Source organism: Melospiza georgiana, chromosome 4 (assembly GCF_028018845.1).
Source record: "Melospiza georgiana isolate bMelGeo1 chromosome 4, bMelGeo1.pri, whole genome shotgun sequence".
Taxonomy (NCBI): Eukaryota; Metazoa; Chordata; class Aves; order Passeriformes; family Passerellidae; genus Melospiza; species Melospiza georgiana.
In genome coordinates this window covers 19,670,375-19,693,758 of record NC_080433.1, presented here as the reverse complement: position 1 = coordinate 19,693,758, position 23,384 = coordinate 19,670,375, and the positions used below count along the sequence as shown (strand labels likewise).

At 37.2% G+C, this 23,384-nt stretch overlaps 1 protein-coding gene across 2 annotated transcripts in view; it reads right to left on the bottom strand.

Moving 5' to 3' along the window:
- The window catches only part of KDM7A (lysine demethylase 7A), a 61,599-nt gene that overhangs the window by 34,107 nt on the left and 4,108 nt on the right, over positions 1 to 23,384 (bottom strand). For both annotated transcript variants that reach the window (XM_058022340.1, XM_058022341.1), the window contains exon 2: positions 1,961 to 2,046. In XM_058022340.1, the coding sequence (XP_057878323.1) occupies positions 1,961 to 2,046 (86 nt within the window). The remainder of the gene's footprint in view (positions 1 to 1,960; positions 2,047 to 23,384) is intronic.

Sequence of the window (23,384 nt, the reverse complement as noted above, 5' to 3'; positions counted from 1 at the left end):
ATATGACTGAAGTACTCTGGAACATTTCTGCATTACCTGAAGTCATGAGACATTATCAGTCTCTTTAAAATCTGAAGGAAGCAGGGCCCAAACCACAAACTACCATAGATTTGATTCTGACAGCTGAGAACAATTAATGAAATTCAAGGTGAAGACATATTTAATTATATCACCTCTGTCTGGGTTGGTAACTGACATGTCTGAAGTTTCTACTAAATCTAGATGATCTACACACTTGAGGCAATATGAAATAACAAGGATAATTTTTACCACAGCTTCTTGTCTTTTTGAAAAGACTTCCAAAACAAAAATCCCTCTCATCTCACTGTCTAATTGCTGCAGGTGAGACAGCACTTACATTACAGAAAAGATTATTTACAGGCATCAGGGTAAAGCAGACTAGTTCTCACTGATAAAGAAAAGAAAAGAAGTTTCAAATTTACTAGTTTATTCTTTTGAAAAGTCTGATATTATCTCTTGTCTACTCTTCTTCCTAGTCCCTCTATTCCACAGGAAAAAAAATAAGAGAGACAGAAGTTAAGGGAAAAAATGGCTGTTGTTTGTATTCTGATTTATAAGACAAACATGCAGATTTTGAACTGAAAATGACCACTGGAATACTAAAAACTACAAGCACATAAACCAGCATTTACTTTACTTTTTAGCTAACAGACCATGAACTCATATATTACAGAAAATACATATCATGCAACATGTATTAATTATATCAGCTATTGATGCTTAATCACTTTGTTCATAGTCCACAAGACTATCACTGAGGGTGGTCTTAATCTTATTTCTAAATGTAAAGTAAATTTAGATTTGAAAATATTTTTTAAGTCAGTATAAACTATAAAACATTATGTGGTGTCTTCAAGGGGAAAACAAAACAAAACCAAAAAAACAACTAAAAAATTTCCAAATAAACAAAAAACAAATTAACAACAAAAAAAAAAACCGAAACAAAACCACAACAAACAGCAAAACCCACAAACAAACCTGCAGTAGGAAACACAAATGACCATGGCTCAGTGCTTGGAGAGTGATAACACATTGCTTATAAATACTTTTCAGGTCTGAACACAGAAATTTAATTCATGGTTGGAAAAGTAATTTTTTTTTAATATATTTTTTACAACCCTGTTTCCATTTGAGAAGGGCGGACATGGAGGAAAATCTAGAAGAGTTGGATAAAGCAGTATCCTTTCAGTAGTTAGCAAAAGAAAATCTGTTCCATTTTGCCACTGCAGATCTCTACAGCAAAAAAGAGATGTCTCTTGTTACTCTGTTTCAGACTTTTCTGGCAACTCATTTTGACCCTGGTGGAACCTTGTTCATAAATCAGAAACCTGAGATTTGCAACTGTGTAACTTTTAGGGACATAAATGGGGGGAAACAATAAAATCAAAAACAAACAACAAAAAAGCACAAACAAACACCATTCACAGGATGTTCATATTCTGCTGTCACTGTTGAAAAGCTGTGTTTGACTATTGTAGCATATAGCCTACAACCATCAAAAAAGGAAAGACACCTAACTTGTACATTTTTTCAAACTTGCCTTCCTAGGTACTTATCAGAACTTGGATAATTAAAGCATAGGACCTTTGAAACCATCTTTTGTATTTTCCTCTTTTTTTTAATTATGATTCCCTAATTTTCATTTTCACACTTTCTGCCAAGTCCAGATTGTTTTCTACTTACCCTGTGCACTTTGATTTCTCCAATCTATAGCTGTGCCTTATATTATATTCTATCTGCATCTCCACATCAGGGAACATTTCAAGATGGTTTGTTTGTTTTGCAGGTTTTTAATCAGCTCAGAGTTAGCCATGCAGAACCAGTGCCTTCTAAATAATCAAACTCATCTTGAATATTCTTCTGAACAGTCCTTTGCAGTTGTATATGGGAAGAAAACAATCTGAAGGTGTAAGAGGAAATTTGAATAACCCATACTTACTTAGAGAAGGTCCATGGAGAATTGCACAGTTGGGACAATGGTATAGATCAATGTCAACAGCATGGTGCTCCTCTACCCCAACGCAGCTGGAATAATATTTTTTACATGTTAATGAGAATGCACACAGGGTTTACTTTTCAAGCTAAAAAATAATTAAATCTTGGGTTTTTAATAAAATGTGCTTACTCTACAAAATTATAATGAGATGCCAGATTATCTCCACTACTGGGCTGCCACATAAATTTTGAGTAACAATTTATCACTGAACACAGAATGCCATTTAAAAAATCATAAACATGAAACAAGAATCAAATTCCTTTAGAAATGAGCAAATCCACAATATATACACCATTACCCCCAAAAACCTTCATCCTAATTACAGGAAACAGTTTTTACAAAACCATTCAAGCAATTTCCCTCACAGAAGCTATGAGTTAAAAAAAAAAACCAAAAACAACTGAGGTTTATGTGCTGTTAAATTATAGAAGATATACTGGATTTTTTTTTTCTTGTCTTTTTTTTCTTTCTGCAAAAATCATGTAACTGACTCCTAGCTCCTAAGACAAATTAATGAAGAATACTTTAATGTTATTCTTGAAATCTTTACAATAGAACTGAATTCATAAACTACACAAGTGACCACATAAATAACTTAGAAGAACTGGTTTTGGTTTAAAATAGCAGCAAGTATTTAAAAGAGTGCTTGAGAGATGTAATGTTTTCTCAGTCCATATTTTTTCCAGATAAAACAGTCAAAATGTGATTAAAAGCAAAATTTTTACAAGTCATGACAAAGCATCTACTCTGCTGATACCTAAACAAAACAATGTTAAAGTCAATTAAGTACATTTTGTTAGAAGCTGAAACACTAGAGGTTAATTGGAGAACATGTGCTTTTGCACAAAGTTCTTAAGGAAAAAAAAACAACAAAAAACAAGTAATCCCTGCTTGCTGGTCTGAATCCTGGCAGAGTTCTTCGTTCTGTGAAAAGTTCACTGACACTTACAAACTGCTGACTTTACAGTTAATACAGAAAAACAGTACAACCCTGAACATTTCCACCAAAATGAGGTATGTACACTCAATGCACTCTAGCAACACAAGAACTGGAACAGTGCCCCAGTCACGTAACCCATTCCATATCAACTGTAATGAGTGCTTATACACTGAAGCTTTGAAATGATCCAGCTACACAAAGTCTTTTCCTCAGCAGCCCTGTGCCAAAATGCTGACACGCTCCAGCAAGTGTCAGTACATGCTGCCAAAACAATACAAGAAACAGTCTAGCACTGGAAGCACAATGAGCAAATCCAATCTGAAACTGAGGAGCATCTCCCATGTAACCATCAATGGGAAGTGCATTCCAAGTTCCCCCTTAAACATTCAGCTGGTTCTACTTCCCCGTTCCCTACATACCACATGAAATCCAGAAATTATTTTGCTTTTTTTATATGCATAGTATATTAAAATCTAAATACAAAACTCAGCTGCCATAGTTCATCACAATTCTTGCAATATTTAGCATCTGCTATAAGACCACAGCTACAAGAATCATTGTTACATGAAAATCCAGCTGACATATAAACAAAAAGGAAGGCAGAAGCAGTCTTTAAAAATGCATGTCCCATTTCCTTCTGCTTGTGTTCTCTCTCTTTTTATAGAACAGATGAATGACTCATAATCCTATGCATTATAAGAAAATTGTTTTAAAATGTACATTCTAAAAGCCCCAAATCAGAAGGTTGGTTTTATACATCTTTAGGAATCTCATTATTTTAGCTAAATTTCCAATTTTTGAACAGCTAAAGATATTTATGTTGAACTGTATCTTGATCAAGTTTGCACTTCATTTATTCCCTTCCCTTTTCCTTAGTGTTTATCTGATACATTCATCATCATTCCAATCAGATTATCTTGCTAACCACAAGAAATTTGCATAAAAATATAGCAAAAAATAGCTTTGACAACTATTTGTCCTATTCTGTTTAAGAATCTTAATTCTATTGTCTCTTATCAAATGTTACAGATAACAGAATTTCTGCTTTATTTTCAGGCTTCGTACTAACGATTAACTCCATAACCTTTCAAGAAGGCACATGGGATTTTGTGTACAGAGACTGGAATGGTATTATAATGTCTGGAATAGCCATTCAATAAGGGAAGCACACATTTTCAGTCTATTTATCCTGTAAACCCAGCACTGGAAACACAAAACACTATCTGGAGATCATGGAAGCGAATCCAGCCGCAGATGCCTGACTGAAGCAAAGGGCAAGCGAGGTGCCAGCACCTGCAGGAACAAGCACTGCCAGGGATGCCACAGAGCACATCAATCACACACAGCACCATTACAAGTCACTTCCCCGTGTCCCTTTCTCCAACACACACAGATGAATCTGACATTAATCACTCTGGCTACTAGCAAGCAATCAATTACTGTGGCAAATGCAACTTCAGACCTCACGCATCAAAACAAGGTCACCAAGAGGTAGCAGAGAGCCTGGAAAACATTAACATACTCAAACACTGCAACTTCAAATCTACTGATGTTCTCCTGTATGAAATATTATTACCCTTCACCTTGCAATCAACCCAATCCATTTGGGTTGAAATGTCTTGAGTATATATTACCTAGCTTCTGAATTGCTCATCTCCTACAGGGACTACACAGACTAATCCTCAGGAACACTGGAAAGCTTACAGTGTTAAACAATAAAATACAATAATGCTAATTAAAAAGAAAAAACAAAACAGCCATACAAGACTGTTCAAAAATACACCTTTTATTCTGTTCATGAAGGTGAAAAGGTTAACCAAGCCCAATTTCACTTGCAATGCTCTAGAAGGAATAGCAAGGTAGAAAAAAGTTAGTTAAAAATACATTCCATTACATCAGCCTCCGACTGGTGAGACATTCCATACCTCCCATGGTATCTAGCATCCCGGGAAGGTCAACAAGAGGTAGCAGAAGATCTCAGAAAGTGGAAAGTTTTTTCACACACAAGAACATGCCCATCCCTCGCATCTGAAGAAATCCCCTGCTACTGTAAGTCTGAGGAACCCATTCTCCCAACTTAAGTCTCTCTAGAAGGTGCCTGTGCATGCTTTTGACTTAGTCTCAGCTTTCCATTTGATCATTACATTTGTACCTATGTAAAAGCAGCCAGTATAAATCAAAAACAATCAGAAGATGACTCCAACATCTGACAAGTACCAGTAGACCCCTGCTTTTCAATAAAGGGTAAATAAGGCTTCTTCCACAGTGCAGGGGGAAGTCCAGCAGAGGCTGTTCTCTTCTTCAGTATTGTTATTAATTTAGACTTTAAGAGATGGGTACTGATAATTCAGAATGACAGATTAAACAACCATTTCACAATTATGCTGGAATGTCTTGTACAAGGAGTTTGCACAAGTCCAGGACAGTTACAGGAACTTTCATCCCTGGAGACTGCATGGCTGTATATTGTGAGCCACCCAAGGCACCTGGCACATCTCCCCTACAGCAGCACAGTGTGAATAAATATTGGATCTGTGTCAGTCACCACACAGGCTGCTGCACCTTCTGCATCTAATACCTGCTTGCTCTCAAGCCAGCCTGGCTTTTCTCTCCCCTGCTTCGGATATTATCAAGCACAACCAAATCATTTTTAGAGATTGCTTAACTACCTTCACTAGTATGACTGAAAGAATCCTGATTTAAGAAAAAATCCAAAGCACTCTTGATCAAAAGCCTTATTGTCAGTGTTCTTAAGGGTATATGACTATTTTAAACACTAATTTATTAAAGCAAATAGTGTATGCACCCTATCATTATACAAAACTCCCAGTGTAAAAGGGAATGCTTACATAAAAAAGCACTCAAGAAATCAGCAAAGTGTGGATGCCCATTTTCCTAGTTTAATTCCTAGATGAAACCAGGGAGCTATTCCTACTAGGAATATTCCAAGATTTCCTGTATATGAGGCATACTGAGAATAAAATCTTGAAAACAGAGATGCAAGCAATTCTCAATGATCTAATAAAAAGACAGCAGAAAACAGATGAATCATCTTCAACAGAAAAAGAGCTAACTTGCCAAGAAGCTGGGTTGTAGACGGGACATCATCCTCTTAGATACCCCTCTTGTGTTCCCTCCCCCTACTGATTCAATTCCATAAGGTCCTTTTCCACCTTCCATGTGCAAAACAATTGAATAGGCTCACCTTCCTAGATGCACTTGGACTTTTTAGGAAGTCTCCCATAACAGCTTCCACTCCTCTCCACACCAGCACCACATTTTGCACCTACTAAGCTTCACCTAGCAGATGAGGAAACAGGGCAGGCCATCACAGCATGTCCAGTATTACTTCAATGGATATTGTTGGATAGATATTATTTTACAATTAGATGTTGATTTAAAGCTGAAAACTAGCAAATTTTTTTAAGTTTTTTACTTATTGGGACACATGAAGTTCAGGCCCCAAGATCTCTTGGTTTTCCAGTGTCTAACCTGAACAATCTGACTTTTTTGTGGTCACTGTGCAGCAAAAATGCAGGTTAGAGCTCTTGCCAGTATGTTTAGTCAAGCACAAACCCTTGCATCTTCTCCAAGCTAAAAAATTACTAAAAATTACATTTTGCAAAATCGCCTTATATCCTCCATGAATAAACACTGAGGACAACCTTCTCCTTTCTGTACCATCCTTTGTTTTTCTGAGCAAGAACTCAGCACATCCTTGTCCACCCTTGCATCAGCACCCACAACCTTTCCCTGATGTGCCTCAGTGAGCACTCCAGGCTTTATCTATAAAAGGAAGGAAAAAGCACAGGTCTTGACATCCAGTAGGGAAAAAAAAAAAAAAAAAAAAAAAAAAAGAACAAAAAAGAAGAGTGGAAAAATACTAGGGGTATTAAAGCATGCTCCTGTTACCAAGAACACAGGGCTACAGACAATTACTAGAGGTATAGGGATGTTTCCTATTATCTGCCAGAGCAGATGGCCAAAATCCTTTTTCAATTTCCAGTCATCCACAGAGCAGCCAAGATACAGAGATACAGATTCTCTGCTGGGTCTTAACAGTGATGAGGACAGGACCAAGGCAATGCTGGAGGTAGCAAAGATTCATTAGTAACAGGATAGCCTCAATTGTCCCAAAACCAAAGTCACTACCACAGGGTACAGTTTCTCACTGCATTGAAGTGAACATAGTTGGTGCTGCTGAAAACAGGCCCCACCATGGGCTTCCATTGTTTCTCTCACCAGATCTAAACCATCAGGCAGCCACATGACAAGTCAGTTCAATAAGCTGATCTAAAAAGAAAAAAATGCCACTCAACTCACTTTTTCAGATAGGTTTTAGAATCCTTGACAGTAAAATTCCATAAATAAAAAATAAAATTATGCACATTTCACTTATGTGCAGTTACTTAACAAATATACAACAATGTTATTTTCAAGAAGACATATGAAAGAAAATATTGTTACTTCTCTCTTCTTTCTCTTTGTAAAAATGATTTTTCAACAACAATAGCCATCTTATGCTGTTAATGTACCTTTTACTATCAAGCCTTAATACTGAATTTCAAATCACCCAGGATGAGAGCTATTTCTATTAATATACTGAGCATTATAGCAAACTTTTCATTTTACCTGTAACAAGGTCTGCACTTGCTACTTTCAGTACTAATCTGTTTGAGCACAACAAACCAAAAAAACCTATTGTAATTATTGCCAAAATTAGTTAGCGAGCTTGCAAGTTATGCAAACATTAGCTTCTCCTACTCCATTCCAAGAATGCAAATAAAAATATAGGGTAGGAAGTCTGTCTGGCAGATTTTAAGTTAAATGACTAACCAGAATTCCTTAAGTCTATGCTCTCCAAGTAGGAAAAGGATGCCAAGGCAGTATTTACAGGTTAAAACAATGGAAGTACTAAAGATGTCACTGCCACAACCAGCCACATCTGCCACTTGTTAGGGGACAATATTAAAATGCTTAATTAGGAAGATAAAGACAAAGTCAGTGTGACAATACTATGGACAGACTCCATACCATCCCATAGCACAAGAACAGATGAAAAAATGAAGTTTATTTGAAGAAGAGTTTAAAACTTAAAATAAATGTTGTGAGCTTTTAAAACCTGGACCTTAGGCTAGATAGAGCTCCCCTCCAGCCCCACTCTTCAAAATGCATGCAGTTACACCAAAGAAAACAAAACAGACCAAAAGAAGCCACAAAGCAACATGGCGTTTTTTTCCAATATCTCTCCATCTTACCATGATAAGCATGGTAACAGCTTTAGAAACACAATAAACTTACAAGGATTTACTTCAGAAATGAAGCACTTTTTGAAAATTACAAACTTCTATACACTAGGTACTGAATTACTACTTTAAATTACAAAAAACAACAAAAAAACCTCACATAAAAATATTTGAGGTTTTGCTTTTTCCATATTCACTTTGCAAAACAAAATTCCTTTTAAAAGGGAGCAACTGATATCAGACACAAAGAACATGTAAAACTGCACTTCAAAATTGTTTATAAAATAGCAGTTATTCTGTTTTTCTTTCTGTAGAAAACTTCCCCTAAGTCATTTTCTCAGAGGAAAAAAAAACAAACAAAAAAACCCAAAAACACAAACAAAACCAAAACAAACAGCCCACAATGTTTTAAGATATGTACTGAATAAGTGCATGTTGGCCCAATAGCTTACCTAGTTTTTCTGCACATTCACTCACACACATTCCACCAAGTTCTTAACTACAGAAAAATGACATGTAAGGCCAACTCTCAAAATACCTAAAAATATACTAACTTAGTAAATATTGCATCATCCTTCAACACAGATAATAATCCCAAGAAAAATAATGCTGCATGCCATAATATACAAAAACCTCTGACCTCTAACTGCTCAGACACATCTGTTCTGATACTTCCCAAGTCCTAAGAGGCCTTGGTCTACTTATGATTAAACATCAAATTGCACATTAAAAATGTTAATGTTCATTACATAGGTTTAGACCTCCCTAATGTAATTCAACCCTATTGCTTTTAAATTATGTAATATTTATCTGAAATGAAGTATTGCAGTAACACAAACATGCAGACAGGTGTATTATCTATTTTGAATTCCAAAGGACCTTCCAAAGGTTCAGACTTCCTGCACCTTCTGAAATAAAACTTAAAGTCTGATAGTGATGCTAGTGCTGTCCTTTCAGAATACACTTTTAATGGCAATACTCTTGCACATTTTTCCGTTGAGAAAGAAAATCAGTATACATAATTCATTCTCAAGAAACAGTGCTTTTCACTCCCTCAAAGCCCAGAGGTTAAAATAAATAAAATCAGTATGTGATACCTTGTCAATGAAAGCTTAATTCTAAAGAATAGACTCTGAAATGTAGAAACTTAATAAGAAAATTATGGTCAATAGAACAAAGCTATCGAATTACATAATGAAATAGATTCTGTTACAAATACAACAAACCACCTACCTGCACTGAGAAAGTAGCCACATAATCTACATACTCATCGTGTCACCTGAAATGTCAGGGAAAAACAGTGACGTACATTATTTGTAAACTGACTCCTCCATTCCACAATTCCAGTCCAGTCTGAAAACAAACTGGTATGGTTTTGAAACTCAACACGTTTTTTCCAAGATCTGTTTTTAAGTTCAATTTAATGAAATTGCTAGAATGAAGGTAAGAAAGTTATTACTTTTGCAAAATACTTTGACAACAGAATATTTGGCATAATCAACATGTTCTTATTTCTAAGCATTGGTGAAAAGATTGTGTGGAAAGCTGATTTTCCAGACAAGCACTTCATGTAACAATTAGGAATTTAAGCAAAAAGAAGTCATAGGACTATTCAAACTGAAGTCAATTACATGCTCAGAAAATCCAGTTTTATGTGCAAAAATATACACTGAGGTCAAACAACATTTTCACTACAATGTATGACTTCTAGGAAGAGATACACAGTCCAAATTAATCCATAATGGCAGCCATCATCATGTATTTTGTGCAGCACCTTTATGAGAAGTTACTTTTCCTAATGACAATTTCCTGATAGAGCCAAGTTAACATTACTGAAGTACTTTTGATGTACTCCTTCTGTTTAGTATCGTCTATTCAGCATACAGCAAATTCTTCATCCTTCCTATGCCAAATGAAATTTTTACTTATTCTTCCCAACCAGACTGCTTGCATCAATCTGCTTTAAAACAGTATTTACAATTAATTCTGTTCAGATTCTTTTAAAAGCACTGCTTTAAAGAAATGAAGGTCTGAAGGAACCTGAATCTTCTAGTGTAGATTTTGGCAAAATAAGCTGCCTCAAGACAATCAAAGAAATAACACTTAAGAAAACTACAGCAGACCTCAAAACTAAACAACTTGTCAGAGAGCAGAGAAAAAAAAGAGACATTTTAAAAGCAGCTCTGATAGCTGAAGGCCTTATTTCAATGTGGAACTATTGAGAGAAACAAAGATGATACCAGCCAGTGAATCAGGACACAAGATTCATTTGAAAGTAAGAAAAAATATACATTCATCAGACATGAAGAAATTCTTTTCAGCACTATAAAACCAGTAATGTATGTAACCCTACACATATGAAGCAAAGCACGCTGCTCAAGAATTCAGCAAGACTCTGTAGAGCAGTTCAGACTCCTCTGTCTCCATTCATTTTCCCAGCATGGCCAGACTGACACACCAAAGAGAAGAAGGAACAATAGTCCAATCTGACTTCAAGCACTGTGTCTTAGTGAAGTTGCAACTGCATGAAGCCTGTTGAAATAAATGAGAACTATCCTGTCCTTCCCACAACTGATGCAGGAAAAAGGATTAACAATGGATTTCAATTAATTCTAGGAACACTGGAGTCCCAATTTATCTGACCACAGCCAGCATGAATTTCAGTTCTGGTTACAATGCACAGTCTGTAAAAGCAGTATTAGGTACTATGGGCCCTAAACACACAGAAGAAAACACATATTAGTTATTTCGTTTAGAGAGAGAGGGCTTTGAAAGGGAGAAACAAAAAGAGAAAATAACTGCTTCTGTATACACTAATGACAAAGGCTTTCTAGGCCATTAAAGATGTTCTTCAATGATATACTTTTATCTCCTCCTCAAGAGTTCAAGTCAACAGTTCACCTCTTCCCCACTAAGATAAGAGAACCTAGTAAACCACCCTGACACATAACTACATCTTATTTAGGTAATTTCTTTATTTCAATTCCCAGACAGGGTTATTCTAGCTGTGCTTAATAAAAAAAAAAAATCTTGAACTTACAATAAGCAAAAATAAGGTACTTTAAAATAATACTTTCAAATCAAACACTCTTGTCTGAATTCTATAAAATAAAAAACCAACCACACTACAAAATCTTCAACCATTTAAAGCAGCCTCCATATCCATCTTGAAACAGAGCACCACCTATCCATCTTATCATCCACTGAGCACCTCTGTGTGGCTGCATTCTACCAAGGCACAAATTACTACCCAAACCTGCTGCCATTATTCCTCAGTAGAAGCAAGGGAGAAATATCCTAAGCTCTACACAGATAACAAAAGGGTGGAAAAAGGAAATTGGTATACAAGTTAATTAAATGTTCACTCAGGAACAAAGCAACTATGGCAACTTCAACACAGCAAGTTAAAGCTTCTTATTACATGTCCCTGATTATTAATTACATGTGTAAATATATATATATATATATATACACGGAATCAACATCTCTTGGTGTTCAAAAAACATGTCGATGTGGTGCCTGGGGACATGGATTAGTGGGGAACATGACAGTGGTAGTTTAATGGTTAGACTCAAATGATCTTACAAGGTCTTTTCTGACCTTAACAATTCAATGATATACAGTCTACACTCATTTGCCTGCCTCAACTTTTAGATTCTCAGGTTTCTGTCCTAATCTTCCTCAGCTCCAACTTGTGCACAGACTCCTGTCAATTCTCATTAGCCACCTCAAAGAAATACTGCATATTAAATGGTTTTAAGATCTATTTGCACCCCAACCAAGTCTTTTGGCCTAATAAACAGGAATTTCAGTTCCATTTCCAGCACAGTTTCCTATCAGGTAAAGCAAGGGCTTTTACATACAGAAGAGACATATTAGTTACTTGTCTCAAAGAGAGAGGGCATTGGAAGGGAAAGAAAAAAGACAGAAATTGACAGAATTATAAAAACACACCCTGTGAAGAGAAACTGAGGTTCAATCCAAAATGACAAACAAATGACATGACATAGCTTGCACTGAATCAATGGCTTGCAGCTGCTGTAACAGAGCAGGTCACCCACTCCCTTCCAAGCAAGCACTCCCACTCCCCTTCCCTGCAATGGCCCTGACACCTGCCTGGCTACAAGGCAACCTGTTTTATTCACTACTCTGACAGAAACTAACCTAGCCAGTCTTTTGCCTGTTTATCAAGTCATAGTTGGGCAACTGTGAGAGGCAATCCATGAGAGAGGGACGAGGACTATGTAACCTGGAGAGGAAGGTATGGGAAGTAGGACTGCTGCTCCCAGCCAGCAGTGGAAGCCACTAGTTCTGGCCAAGCCTACTGTTGGGACTTCATTATTCACTAAGACTCAGAACTACTGTGGTCTAACAGATACACTGCCAATAATTTACTAATAAGACTGCAGGGAACATCCCTGCCTACACCTGAAGAGCCTCCTCAACTTTATCCATACACCTGCACAACATCAAGAGAGGCATTACTGAGTCCAAGAGACACACACACCAGCACTAGATGTCATATGTAACCAAGGTTTTTTAGCACAGCATTAAGATGGTCTTAGTCTGGCTTCTTTTAGGCATCCTTCTCTGATGAAGTGTCTAATCAGTTCCTTGAGACCAGTTACCTGTAGCTCCAGCAGTAGCTAAGGAAAGTACCCAGCAGGTGTATGACATTATGCCACTACCAATATATTACTTGCCTACAAACACTCTTTCCAGTAATGCACTGAAGTACAACAGGAACTATAAAAGTAATCCAAACAGTTTGGAAGCTACATTTCTAAACCACATCAAACACAGTTTTCTGTAAAGCAGGAGAGGATCAAAAGGACAAACCTTCAGCTAAATTCCCACCTTCTAGTTTGAGAGACACATAAAGACCACCACTCTGAAGTGGGAAGATACCTGTGTTTTTTAGAGACTGATCAAAACAAAATCTCACTAATGGTTCTTGCATACTCACTGACTTGCATACTCTCAGCAGTTTCTAAATTCCATAATTACCTACATCAAAGCCTCACAAAAAACCCATTTATTATATAATTTTTATGTAACAAGTGTCTCTAATATTAGTTCAACCACCTCTTTCAGGCAATCTGCACCCTAAGCATTTTTTAATCCATTTGGGAATTTTTTGCCATGTCTTCAGCAGCTCCATCTCCTTCTCAACAGCTAGAAGCATTGAATGTTCCTCATCTACAAAGAGCACGGACTGCAGACTCCTACAGAGAGAGTACAAGCTGGTTATTCCGGTTGTCTAATAAAGATGAGTTGTTTAGAAAGATCATGTTGCCTAATAAAGATGAGCTGTTTAAAAAGATTGTGAAGCCTGACAAGTACTATCAGCACTGTTATTTTATGCAATACACAGTCTGCAAAGCTTATGACATCCTGAGTAACACTGTCAGTAGACACCATCAGATCTGTCTTGTTCTCAAGTATCTCAAGTGATAAAAAAAGATTTGGAGGTGAACAACAACAAACCCACAATGACTTCCTGGCCTGAGGGGATTGATTAGGACACTTATGGTTGTTTTTACATTGTGCCAGCCACTTCAATTGAAAACCAATGTCAGGAATTATTTGAAAATAGGAGCTAACAAATAGGACGCACATTCTTCTGTCTCCCACATTCTAGCCCCAGCAAACAGTATTACCACAACCTTTAAACTCCATTGCTGCAAATCCCTTACTCCTGAGTTACTGTGTGTCTGTTTGTTTCCTTTACAGCCTGCACCAACAGCCAACTTGGCTTCAGCCTGCTTTACACACCTTTAAATTGGCTCCTTACACCAAAAACACTTTACCACCTAACTGGGTTAAAAAAATTCTTAACCAGATTGGCTTTAAAGACCTCCTGGAGCCATCTACTAAGTAACTTAACACTCACAGTAGCATTCAGAGCCTCTACAGCTGTACCTGAAATAAAGCTTCCTGTGCCTTCAAAATTCATTTAATTAAATAGTTCTCCTTTAAGAAAAATAAAACATTAAAAATAAAAATCAAGAACATTTTTCAACTCACCTTCTTCTGAACTGAGTAATTCTTCCTCCAGCCTGCAATATTTTTCAGACATTGCTAGGGACTTTTAGCAAGCTTTTTATTAAGCTGAATAATTTCTGCATCTTCTAATCACAACACAAAAATTTACACGATGGCTCCTATAGCTTTGAAACACCTTACTTGTATAAGGCACATAGATTTGCAGTCAAGAGCAAATAGAGACAGATGCCTCATTTCTGAGGAAATCTGAGAGCAAACTGGCTCATCTCTAGCTCACCATGCTCGTTTCAAAAGCAGATGGAGTATCTGATTACATTAACTTCTATTTAAGCTATGATACAAGCAAACTGTTTCAGATACACAGATAATGAGTCTAAATATCAGATGTTACACTGGCTGGCTGGCAGAGCAGTAAGTAGAAAAAGCTCCTTCAATCAACTAGATAATGCCTGTAATTTAGAGATCTTTATTGGATTCTCAGCTGTTTATAGAGGTCCAAAGGGGCATGCTGGTCAAAACTGCAACCATGCAGTCTATAACATATCAAGAAGTTACTTTTACACATTATTCTAGCTACAGAAATCTAACTGTTCAATCCTCTTCAGATGGAATTAATGAAGCACAGTAATTTCCAGACCATGTGGAAACTTCAAATAGTGAAGAACAAAGCTAAAAAGAGTTTGGGGGTTGAGTTACATCAGCACTGAATTCTATCTGCATCCATTATTTTTATTCTGGATATAATTGGACATACTGATTTTAATCTAAAATTCTTATGAGTTCAGATCCAGGTTACCAAAACCATTTTTACTCTATCATATACTACCTTAAGAGTAACCTGAATTATTTGCAAAAGCACAAATCCACATGTTTTAATCTAAATTTGACATACACACATTTAGAGGTAACCTTGACTTCACAATCTGTGCTACGCAGCTCCAGTGCTTTTATATGGAGAAAAAGAAGATTATTTTATCCATATATCAGTGTATGTGTAGTGTGCATATATGTATCTCTTAAAATACCTTTTCTTCATAGTGAGCAAAATTCCCATGACTCCAACAGGCATGTTCAAAGAAATGCACAAGAAAAATATGAAGCATGAAGCAGAGGGCCTATTGCCAAAGGTGCCCTGGAGATGAATACTGATTTACCATTCCAGTAAAAATTACAGGAGACATTATGATTCACTGATTGTTAAAAACACAAAATTAATTCTTTGGGAGAAAATTTCTGACCTTACCAATATGTGTAAATATCAATGTGTGAAAATAGCCCTGATGGAAGGGCAAAAATAACAGACAGGACAAATGTCAATGGCCACAGATGAAAGCATATGAAATCCATCTAAACAGCAGGGGAAAAAAAGAAATTACAAGAACACAGAAGAAATCATTCATCCATGTATGGCTATTAGGGCAACATCCAGTTAAAATGCTGGTCCCTAAAGCCTACCTAAACTCAGAAGAAAGCTAATCTCAGAAGTACCTACACTCAGCTAGCACCTCACCACTCACCCAAAAATCCCATTGTGCTCACCCTGTGCTCCCACCCAGCCTGTGCCACGCTCCCTGGTCTCTAAGCCAAGCTGACAAAGTGCTGGGCACTAAAAAGTTGTTTCGAAGGGAGAAGTTACTTTGTTTTTCCAACCAAGATGTGCTTATTCAGGTTATTAGAGTTCAAGCACACACAGATCTCAGGGGAATGTTCACCTCAAGCTCACTTTTTATGTAAAGATACCCTTTATCTCCCCCACTTAGGACCTCTTACTCTACAGAAAAGTATCCAAGAATTTTGGGCCCTGAACAGAATGTAACATGACCCCAGCACAAGGGTCTGGTTAAAACCCTCAGACACTGACAAGATTATCTTAAGTTCTGGTCCCTGCTCCTGACATCAGTGAGTAAGTAGATAAAGTGAGCATGAACTGCAGCACAACCTCTTCCAAGTTTGAACACATACTAGTATTCTTTTTAGTCTTCAGATTTAATCTGAAGGAAGCACTGCCTACAGAAATATAGCAGTCTATCCCCTGGGCTACAAATGCACCTGTTTTCCTTTTAAAAAACGCAGAAGTGTCCATTTCTCTAAATATTTCAGGAACTGGCAAGGACTTAAAACTTGCCAAAGACATGCTGCATACCTGCCAGGCTTTTTGGAGTATAAGTAACACTTAACAGGTGTTGCTTTTCTGGCTTCAAAGTGATAATGATGTTTTGCTTTTCTTTACAACCTCCACTAACATAATGTGAAAGTGCCAAAGAGGTTCTTCTTTGATAATTAGGAAAAAAGTAGTAAATACTTGACAGAAGAATAATCTCTTACAAGAAGTGTTTCCTAGATAAAGATTTAGAGGTCAATGAGCTCTAAAGAGCCTTTAATGAGTTTGACATATTGCTGAATGTGAACTACTAAGCTATTTTCTTACAATTCAATTACAGAAGAAAAGTTTATTTATCAGTTTGTTTATATTGCATTAGCACCAGCTATGAAACTAACTAAAAATAGAATTAAATAAAAATTTAAAACATTAAATAAAAAAATTATTCCCCAACCTTACAATATAATGTGTAGTACATCAATTTAAATACACCCAGTCTTTAAAAAGGCATCTTTAAAAAGACATATTTTCTCCTTTAGCAATTCAAGACATAGTTACGTAAGACAACCTCAAACTATGTATTTATCTTCAGAAATGCAGTAATTAAAACTGGACTAGCTGCAGCTGATTTAGGTTAGATTCCATTCAGAGAAAGATACTGAAAATTACATTTTAAATTTGAAACTATGTAGATCATCACTCCTTATGTTCTGCACACCATAAAGTAGTTTCCATCCAATCAAAAACTCAACCATGCATTTGTATCAGCAAGTTTCACCAAACCCACTGGCTGCTTTAGAACCTGGATCTTCCTCACATCACTTCAGAGTGACTGGTCACTGCAGCAGACACTTTAGCACAGAGGCTTTTTTCAGTCACAAATTAATGTTCACATTTAAAACTTCACACTTTTGCAGTACAAGTCAATATTCTCCACATATTCTTTGCTTTGATAAGTTTTCTTTACATTGTCTTTCTTTCTCCTCATTTCTCCATCCAGCTTTTCACCTACAAGACTCCTTTATACAAGGCTGCTTACCCCCTTTGTAGATACCCCATATGAACAGAAAAATCTTCTGATCTCAGTTCCAATTTTTCAGACACCTGAAAGCCATAAGTTCCATTCAATTATTTTGTGTCTGGTACAGTTTTGAAAAGGAAGTATCTACTTTACTCCCATCCTCTTGGCACATAGTCAGTATGTTTCCAACAATGGTAATTCAGAGATTTACAGTTTTTCTTCTAAACACATGGCAAGCATATTAAAGGACAGAGCACATTTCCTAACAAAAACTTGTTCCAAAATATTGTGCACAAGCTTCATAGAAAGCTGATGGGTTTCTCATGGGCTCAGAGCAATGCATATGCTCACACTAGAAAGATGCTCATCCAGCTTCCTCAGATTGGTATAAGAAACAGAATTTTATTTTACTAGGTTAACCAACACATTTATATACAACATTTATCTGCAACTTCTTTCTCCAAATTCATTATTACAGGTACAAGAAAAATAAAAAAAGGGAAAAAGGAAAAAAAGCCACCACACCAAAAAAATAGACTATTCAAAGCATTTAATAATGTGTCATGAAAATCATGTCAGAGTTTACTATTGTTGCCCTGGAATGGACTGGAAAACTGCAAACAGAGGCTTTAGTGCTTCAAGCTCCTCTATGGTCCACTAGCAACTCCCTGGGAATTTTCCATGTAGCTTGCATTGAGAACTGCCACCACACACTGCAGGGATGCATTCACTCCCTTCTCAGCACGGGTGTACCAGGAGCAGTGAGGAATGCACTGCAGCTCACTCTTCATCACATGGTGTAAATGCACCCATGCCTGTTCCATGTAAGTCTAGTCCAGACAAACAAGATGTCTGCTCAACATCATTTCACTGATCATAATGAAAGGCTAAAAGCTTTTTTTTCTCCATGTTTTAACACTTGTTCGTGATATTGGCTCATTTCCTTGTCCCAGTCCCCACATAGCATCACTATTTCAGACATCAAAGAAAAAAAGGAGAATTAGACACAGTGAATCCTATGAAAAACAAAGATCAAGCCAACTAGACACAAGCATTCATATGCTGGGGGAATGAAAAAAGGCACAACAGCACTAATGTGCAATAAGCAAACAGGGTTGTAGAGAAATGGCAGGTCTCTTCCCTTATGAAAGGAACTACCTGCAGGAAAAGACCACTTGTATGCAAAGCATCTTCAGAGGAAGCAAGTAACAGCACCTGACACTGAGAGGCTGAACACTGCTACCAGTGATATTTTCCTTTCACTAATCTACAGGATTTTGTTCCCTCTTACAGTGATAGATCTATTCAGTATCAGAACCAACCAGGAGTATAAAGGTTTATTCTTCTCTAAAGTGAGGGTTCGTAGTTTTTTCATTAGACAATAACTTAGTTTCCACAGTCAAATAAGGACCAGGAAACAGAATGCTCAGTATATATGCTAGTTGAGCCATCAATTCCAAAAACTAAAGGGAAATTAGAATCTGCCCTTACTGGTTAAGATATAAAAGCCAGGAGGTAACATTTGCAGAAGGTATTCAGAGCTGGGGGAATGAACCTTTGCTTCAGCAATTGCTCATCTACCCAAATGATGCTCTAACCCTAGTTCATACCTAAATCCTCCAGTTTCATGGTGCTTCAAGCACAAGCCAGCTGACCATGCTGCAAGTGGAAGGTACAGCCAAGGCATCTGCTTTCACTCAGTTCTCAAGTGCTAAATAAGCACTTCTCAGCAAGGACATCAGGCCAGTCACTCAGTGCTCCAGCTGCTCCATCCCTTCTCAGCGAGAGCAAGAACAGCATCCTGAGCTACTCCTGTGACACCCATTCCACCAGGGCAGCACACTTTACTGCAGGGTTAGGAGATGCAAAGGGATGCCCAGAGATGATCCAGCTGTTCACACAGGAGAGCACAGCATCAGAGGCAGCAAGTTGCTGCTCACCTGTGCCTCACACTGATGTGTCCTATGGGCAGACAAATACTGTAGTCAGAAGGTAGCTTGAGATTTAAGAGATTACATGTGCACACCAATTTCCTTGACATGATTTTGGTCCTCTGTTACATAAGCAATAGAAGCACAGAGAAATACCTAGGACAGAGTGGGCTTGAGGCTGTGATATGTCAGCACTGCACACTTCCATGGAATAAGGGATAACACTATGCTGAGGGGCAGACTGTTAATATTTTCCTGAGCTCAGAGCCCCGTTAGCACAGCTACCTTGCTTTTGGTACTGCTCTAGACTGCTCCCTACAGCACTCTGCACCTCAGAGATGTGCCCAGCAGCACCCTGAAAGCCCTGTGCTGACTTGCAACACCTCATTTCTCCTCTTCTGCTTGCTCTTAACACCAAGTTGTGCAAGTCAACAGCATGATGTAATCTTTCAGTGAAAAGATCCAAATATTCTTGTTATTGAAACAAAACTAAAAATCTGTATGTTGAGCAAGACAACCTCTTACAAGTACTGCTGGGTAATAAGATACAGCAATTTCTTTGGCTGCTCTTCATTTATCTCATCTGGACTTTGTTTATTGGCAAACATCAATATCTCTAAGGAAAAATGTCACTCTCTTTAGAAAATACTGCCTGATAAGTGGCAAGAATGACAGAACAGAGCAATCACATATCTTCAATATCAAAGATTCCATTTCTCAGAGAGTCACCTTTCCTTGCACTCATTTTCATGAAGAGAGCTTTAAGAGCCTTTAAGTGAATAAAGTATTCATGTAAATGGAACAAACACAATTAAATTTACGAAATTAATTTCCCAGCCTAGCTACAATGTCAGCCAACAGTTTCAGATGAAAATAAATAGACTTCAGACCACAATATATTAAAAATCTAGAACAATCATACTTACTCCAATTGGCTTTTAAGACAGAATAATGTGGGAGGATTTAAAAAAAAAAAAAAAGCTTTCTTGCTTTTGAGGTGAACATCAGCATTTATGCCTGCCTGAGCAACAATGAACTCAGTATTTTCAAAAAGAAACACCAGTTTTGAAGTCTACTTTAGTTAATGTTGAAGTAATGGAGAAAACAGTATTAAATATTAATTCCATTCAAAAGCAGAATTGACCTGAAGAGGGTTACCAGCCACATAAATCCATATTACCACCACACAGCAGACATCTCAAGACAATTCATACTCCATAGATTGTTAGTTCTGTGTATTCATGAGCTAATGTTGTAATACATTAGAAAGGACTGACAAAATGAAAAATAGCTTAGCTTTTTAAAAGCTATATATTTCACTAAAATACCTCTCATATGTTGATAATAAAGCAAGAGCAATGCTGTTAATTGAATTTTCATACTTGAGCAATGAGACAAATGTAAAATTTGAGCATGTTTATGGTTTCAAGTATGTGCATTGCACCTATGGAAATCTTTACTGATTACTCAGAGCTGTTTTGAGACAATGGTATTTATTTTACATGTGATGTAGGGAAAGTACAAATAGTTACATGAAGACTATTAGTTCATCTTCAATTTGCGCAAAAAAAAAAAAGCTAGAAACCACAAATGAAGAATGAAAACAAAATTAATGTGATTTTGCCCACTGGCAGTTAACAGAGTGATATTCCACTGTAAGGCTTAAGCCATTTGACTGCAAATGTGCTGCTCTAAGAGAACATATCATTATCAACAGATAAAGATAAGTTTAAAATAAAAAGAATATACTTCACGTTCTGCACTGTAGCACTTAGTAGGTATATACAGAAATTAGGTGCACCAAGCAGCAGTCCACAATCAGGCTCCTCTCACCTCTCCAGTTCTTAGATACAGAAGTCACAAAGCTGAGCCTTCTGAAAACATCTCAATTCCTCAAATCATTTATGTATTAAACATAAAGGGAAAGGAAGATACTGAAGTGCTTCATGAGCATCAACAAATAACATTTCAGAATATAAAATCATCATAAATTAACTAGCTAATAAAAAATTCACTACACTTACAGTGCCTTCATTTGCACAGTCAAGACGAAAACAAAACAATTATACCAAAAATGTAGGTGAACTATAATATTACAGAAAATTAGAGGTAGCATTTAAATAACTCTTTTAACTAACACTGAAAAGGTAATAATTTGTGCTTTAGAAATCAGAACTATTACCATTAAATAACTGCTTAGAAACTCACCAGAATCTTGTTGGACTCTAATTTAAAAAGCTGAATTGTGTACCATTCAGTCCTCTTACAGATCTTTATTGGACAATGTGTTTTTTTCTTGTCCTAGTTGCTTTATCAGAAGGCATAAGCTGAACCACCTGCTATGTTTTATTCCAGAACAAATGAAAAAAAATTACAAAATTACAGATCTCAAGGAAAGGAGTGTTAACTTTCAAAGTACACCTACCTCCAATAAAGCCAGTTCTTCAAGAAAACCATAAAGAGAAACTTGCACACAGTTCTACATGTTATTACACAGTTTCAAAAATTGAAGCAATTTGAATACTTGCAACTCTTCAGTGCTTATTATGGTAGAACACATCTAACTTTAATATATATTAATAAGTCTTCCCACTTCACAGATGGGAACCAAGACAAAAAAAAAATGGTTTGTCCAAATGAAGAATATAAAAGGATTGGAAACAGACATCCAGTTACACAAGTGCTTGTCTGGCATCCTCATTATAACAAGCCTCTTTTCAGTTTAACCAAAACTGTTTCAGCTTTTGTATTGTTAGAAGAGCTTGAAGTCACTTCAAGTTACTTAATTCTTTGGCAGAGGGCACCACAGCTCATTGGACTGAAGTTGAGACTTCCATCTTACTTCTGAGGAAACATAGCTAAGCCAAGGAAAAGTAAAATTAAACACATCAGCTTTCCCTTGAGGTCTAAAACACTTCCCTAAGATGCACCAAATTGCCACATGAAGGATTTAAGGCTCATACATCACAAGAGCCAGAAAGTTTCAAAGTTCTCTGGTGCCGGACCAGAGCTCTGTAGACCAGACAAGGACTTGTTGATTCAGTTCAGGTCCCTGAATGTTTTTAACTACAAGGCCTTAATTTTCTCTAAAGAGAAGGTCTGCACCAGAAAAGATTTGTAAGCATTTTCTTTGCAACCTCCACATTCCCTGACAGGAGCATCACCATGCCTTGTCCTCCAGCTCCATGACAGACACCAGAGCTTCACCTACCCCTGCAACAGATGATGTTCTGGGGTCGTGCTCCTGCACCTGCACTGGAAATGCCTTGATTCCACTGGACCCCGGGCAGAATCACATATTGTGACTGAAACACAAAAACAAGGCTCTACAAAACTGGGTGAGCTATCAATCCCAAAGTGGGCAGTGAGGAAAAAAAATTACCAACTCTTCTGTCTTTTCCCACCAGTATCATCTCCAACAACACATTCCTTCAAGTGTTTTGCAACACTCTGGGACTCATCCGAGCCTTTGACAAGCCCACTCAACTCAGTAACCCAACAAAAAGCTAACCCAGCAAGAGAATGGGCTCTGTCAGTTTTGTGAGCAGAGTTGATTTACCAATCAGGCAAGCACTGAACCAGCAAAAGAGGAATTATAGCAGCACACAGCCAGGAGCAGGACAGCCTCTTTCAGCAGCAAAGAGTTGGCAAAGCCCATGGTGTAGAACCTCATGTATAAAGCTCCAAAACAAAGAACCAATTCAGGAGAAGTAGTCACTATAGCACATGCATTTCCTTCTTTTCTTAAGGAGAAAGCCTGCCTTCAGAGTACAAATCAGTGTGCTCAGACAGACCTGTACCACAGAACCTAACAGCTGCAAGAGGGAAACCTGGATTTTACATCGAGATCACATGAAGGTGAGGATGAAAAGTTTTGGGTTTCTTCAGCGACCAAACAAAGGCACGTTCAAACCCATACGATATCAGAAAGAATATGTTCTATGTGAACTTCACTCAGATGTGACTTTGGCACTGAATTTTTCCTCCATGTGAGGAAAAAAGGCCTCAAGGCATCTGCAGTTTAAATTCTAATCTTCAAACGATACACGAATCCCCTTTCTTTTCAAATTATGTTGTTAAATGTTTTCTAATAGTGACAAAGCTGTAAAAAACATCAAACAC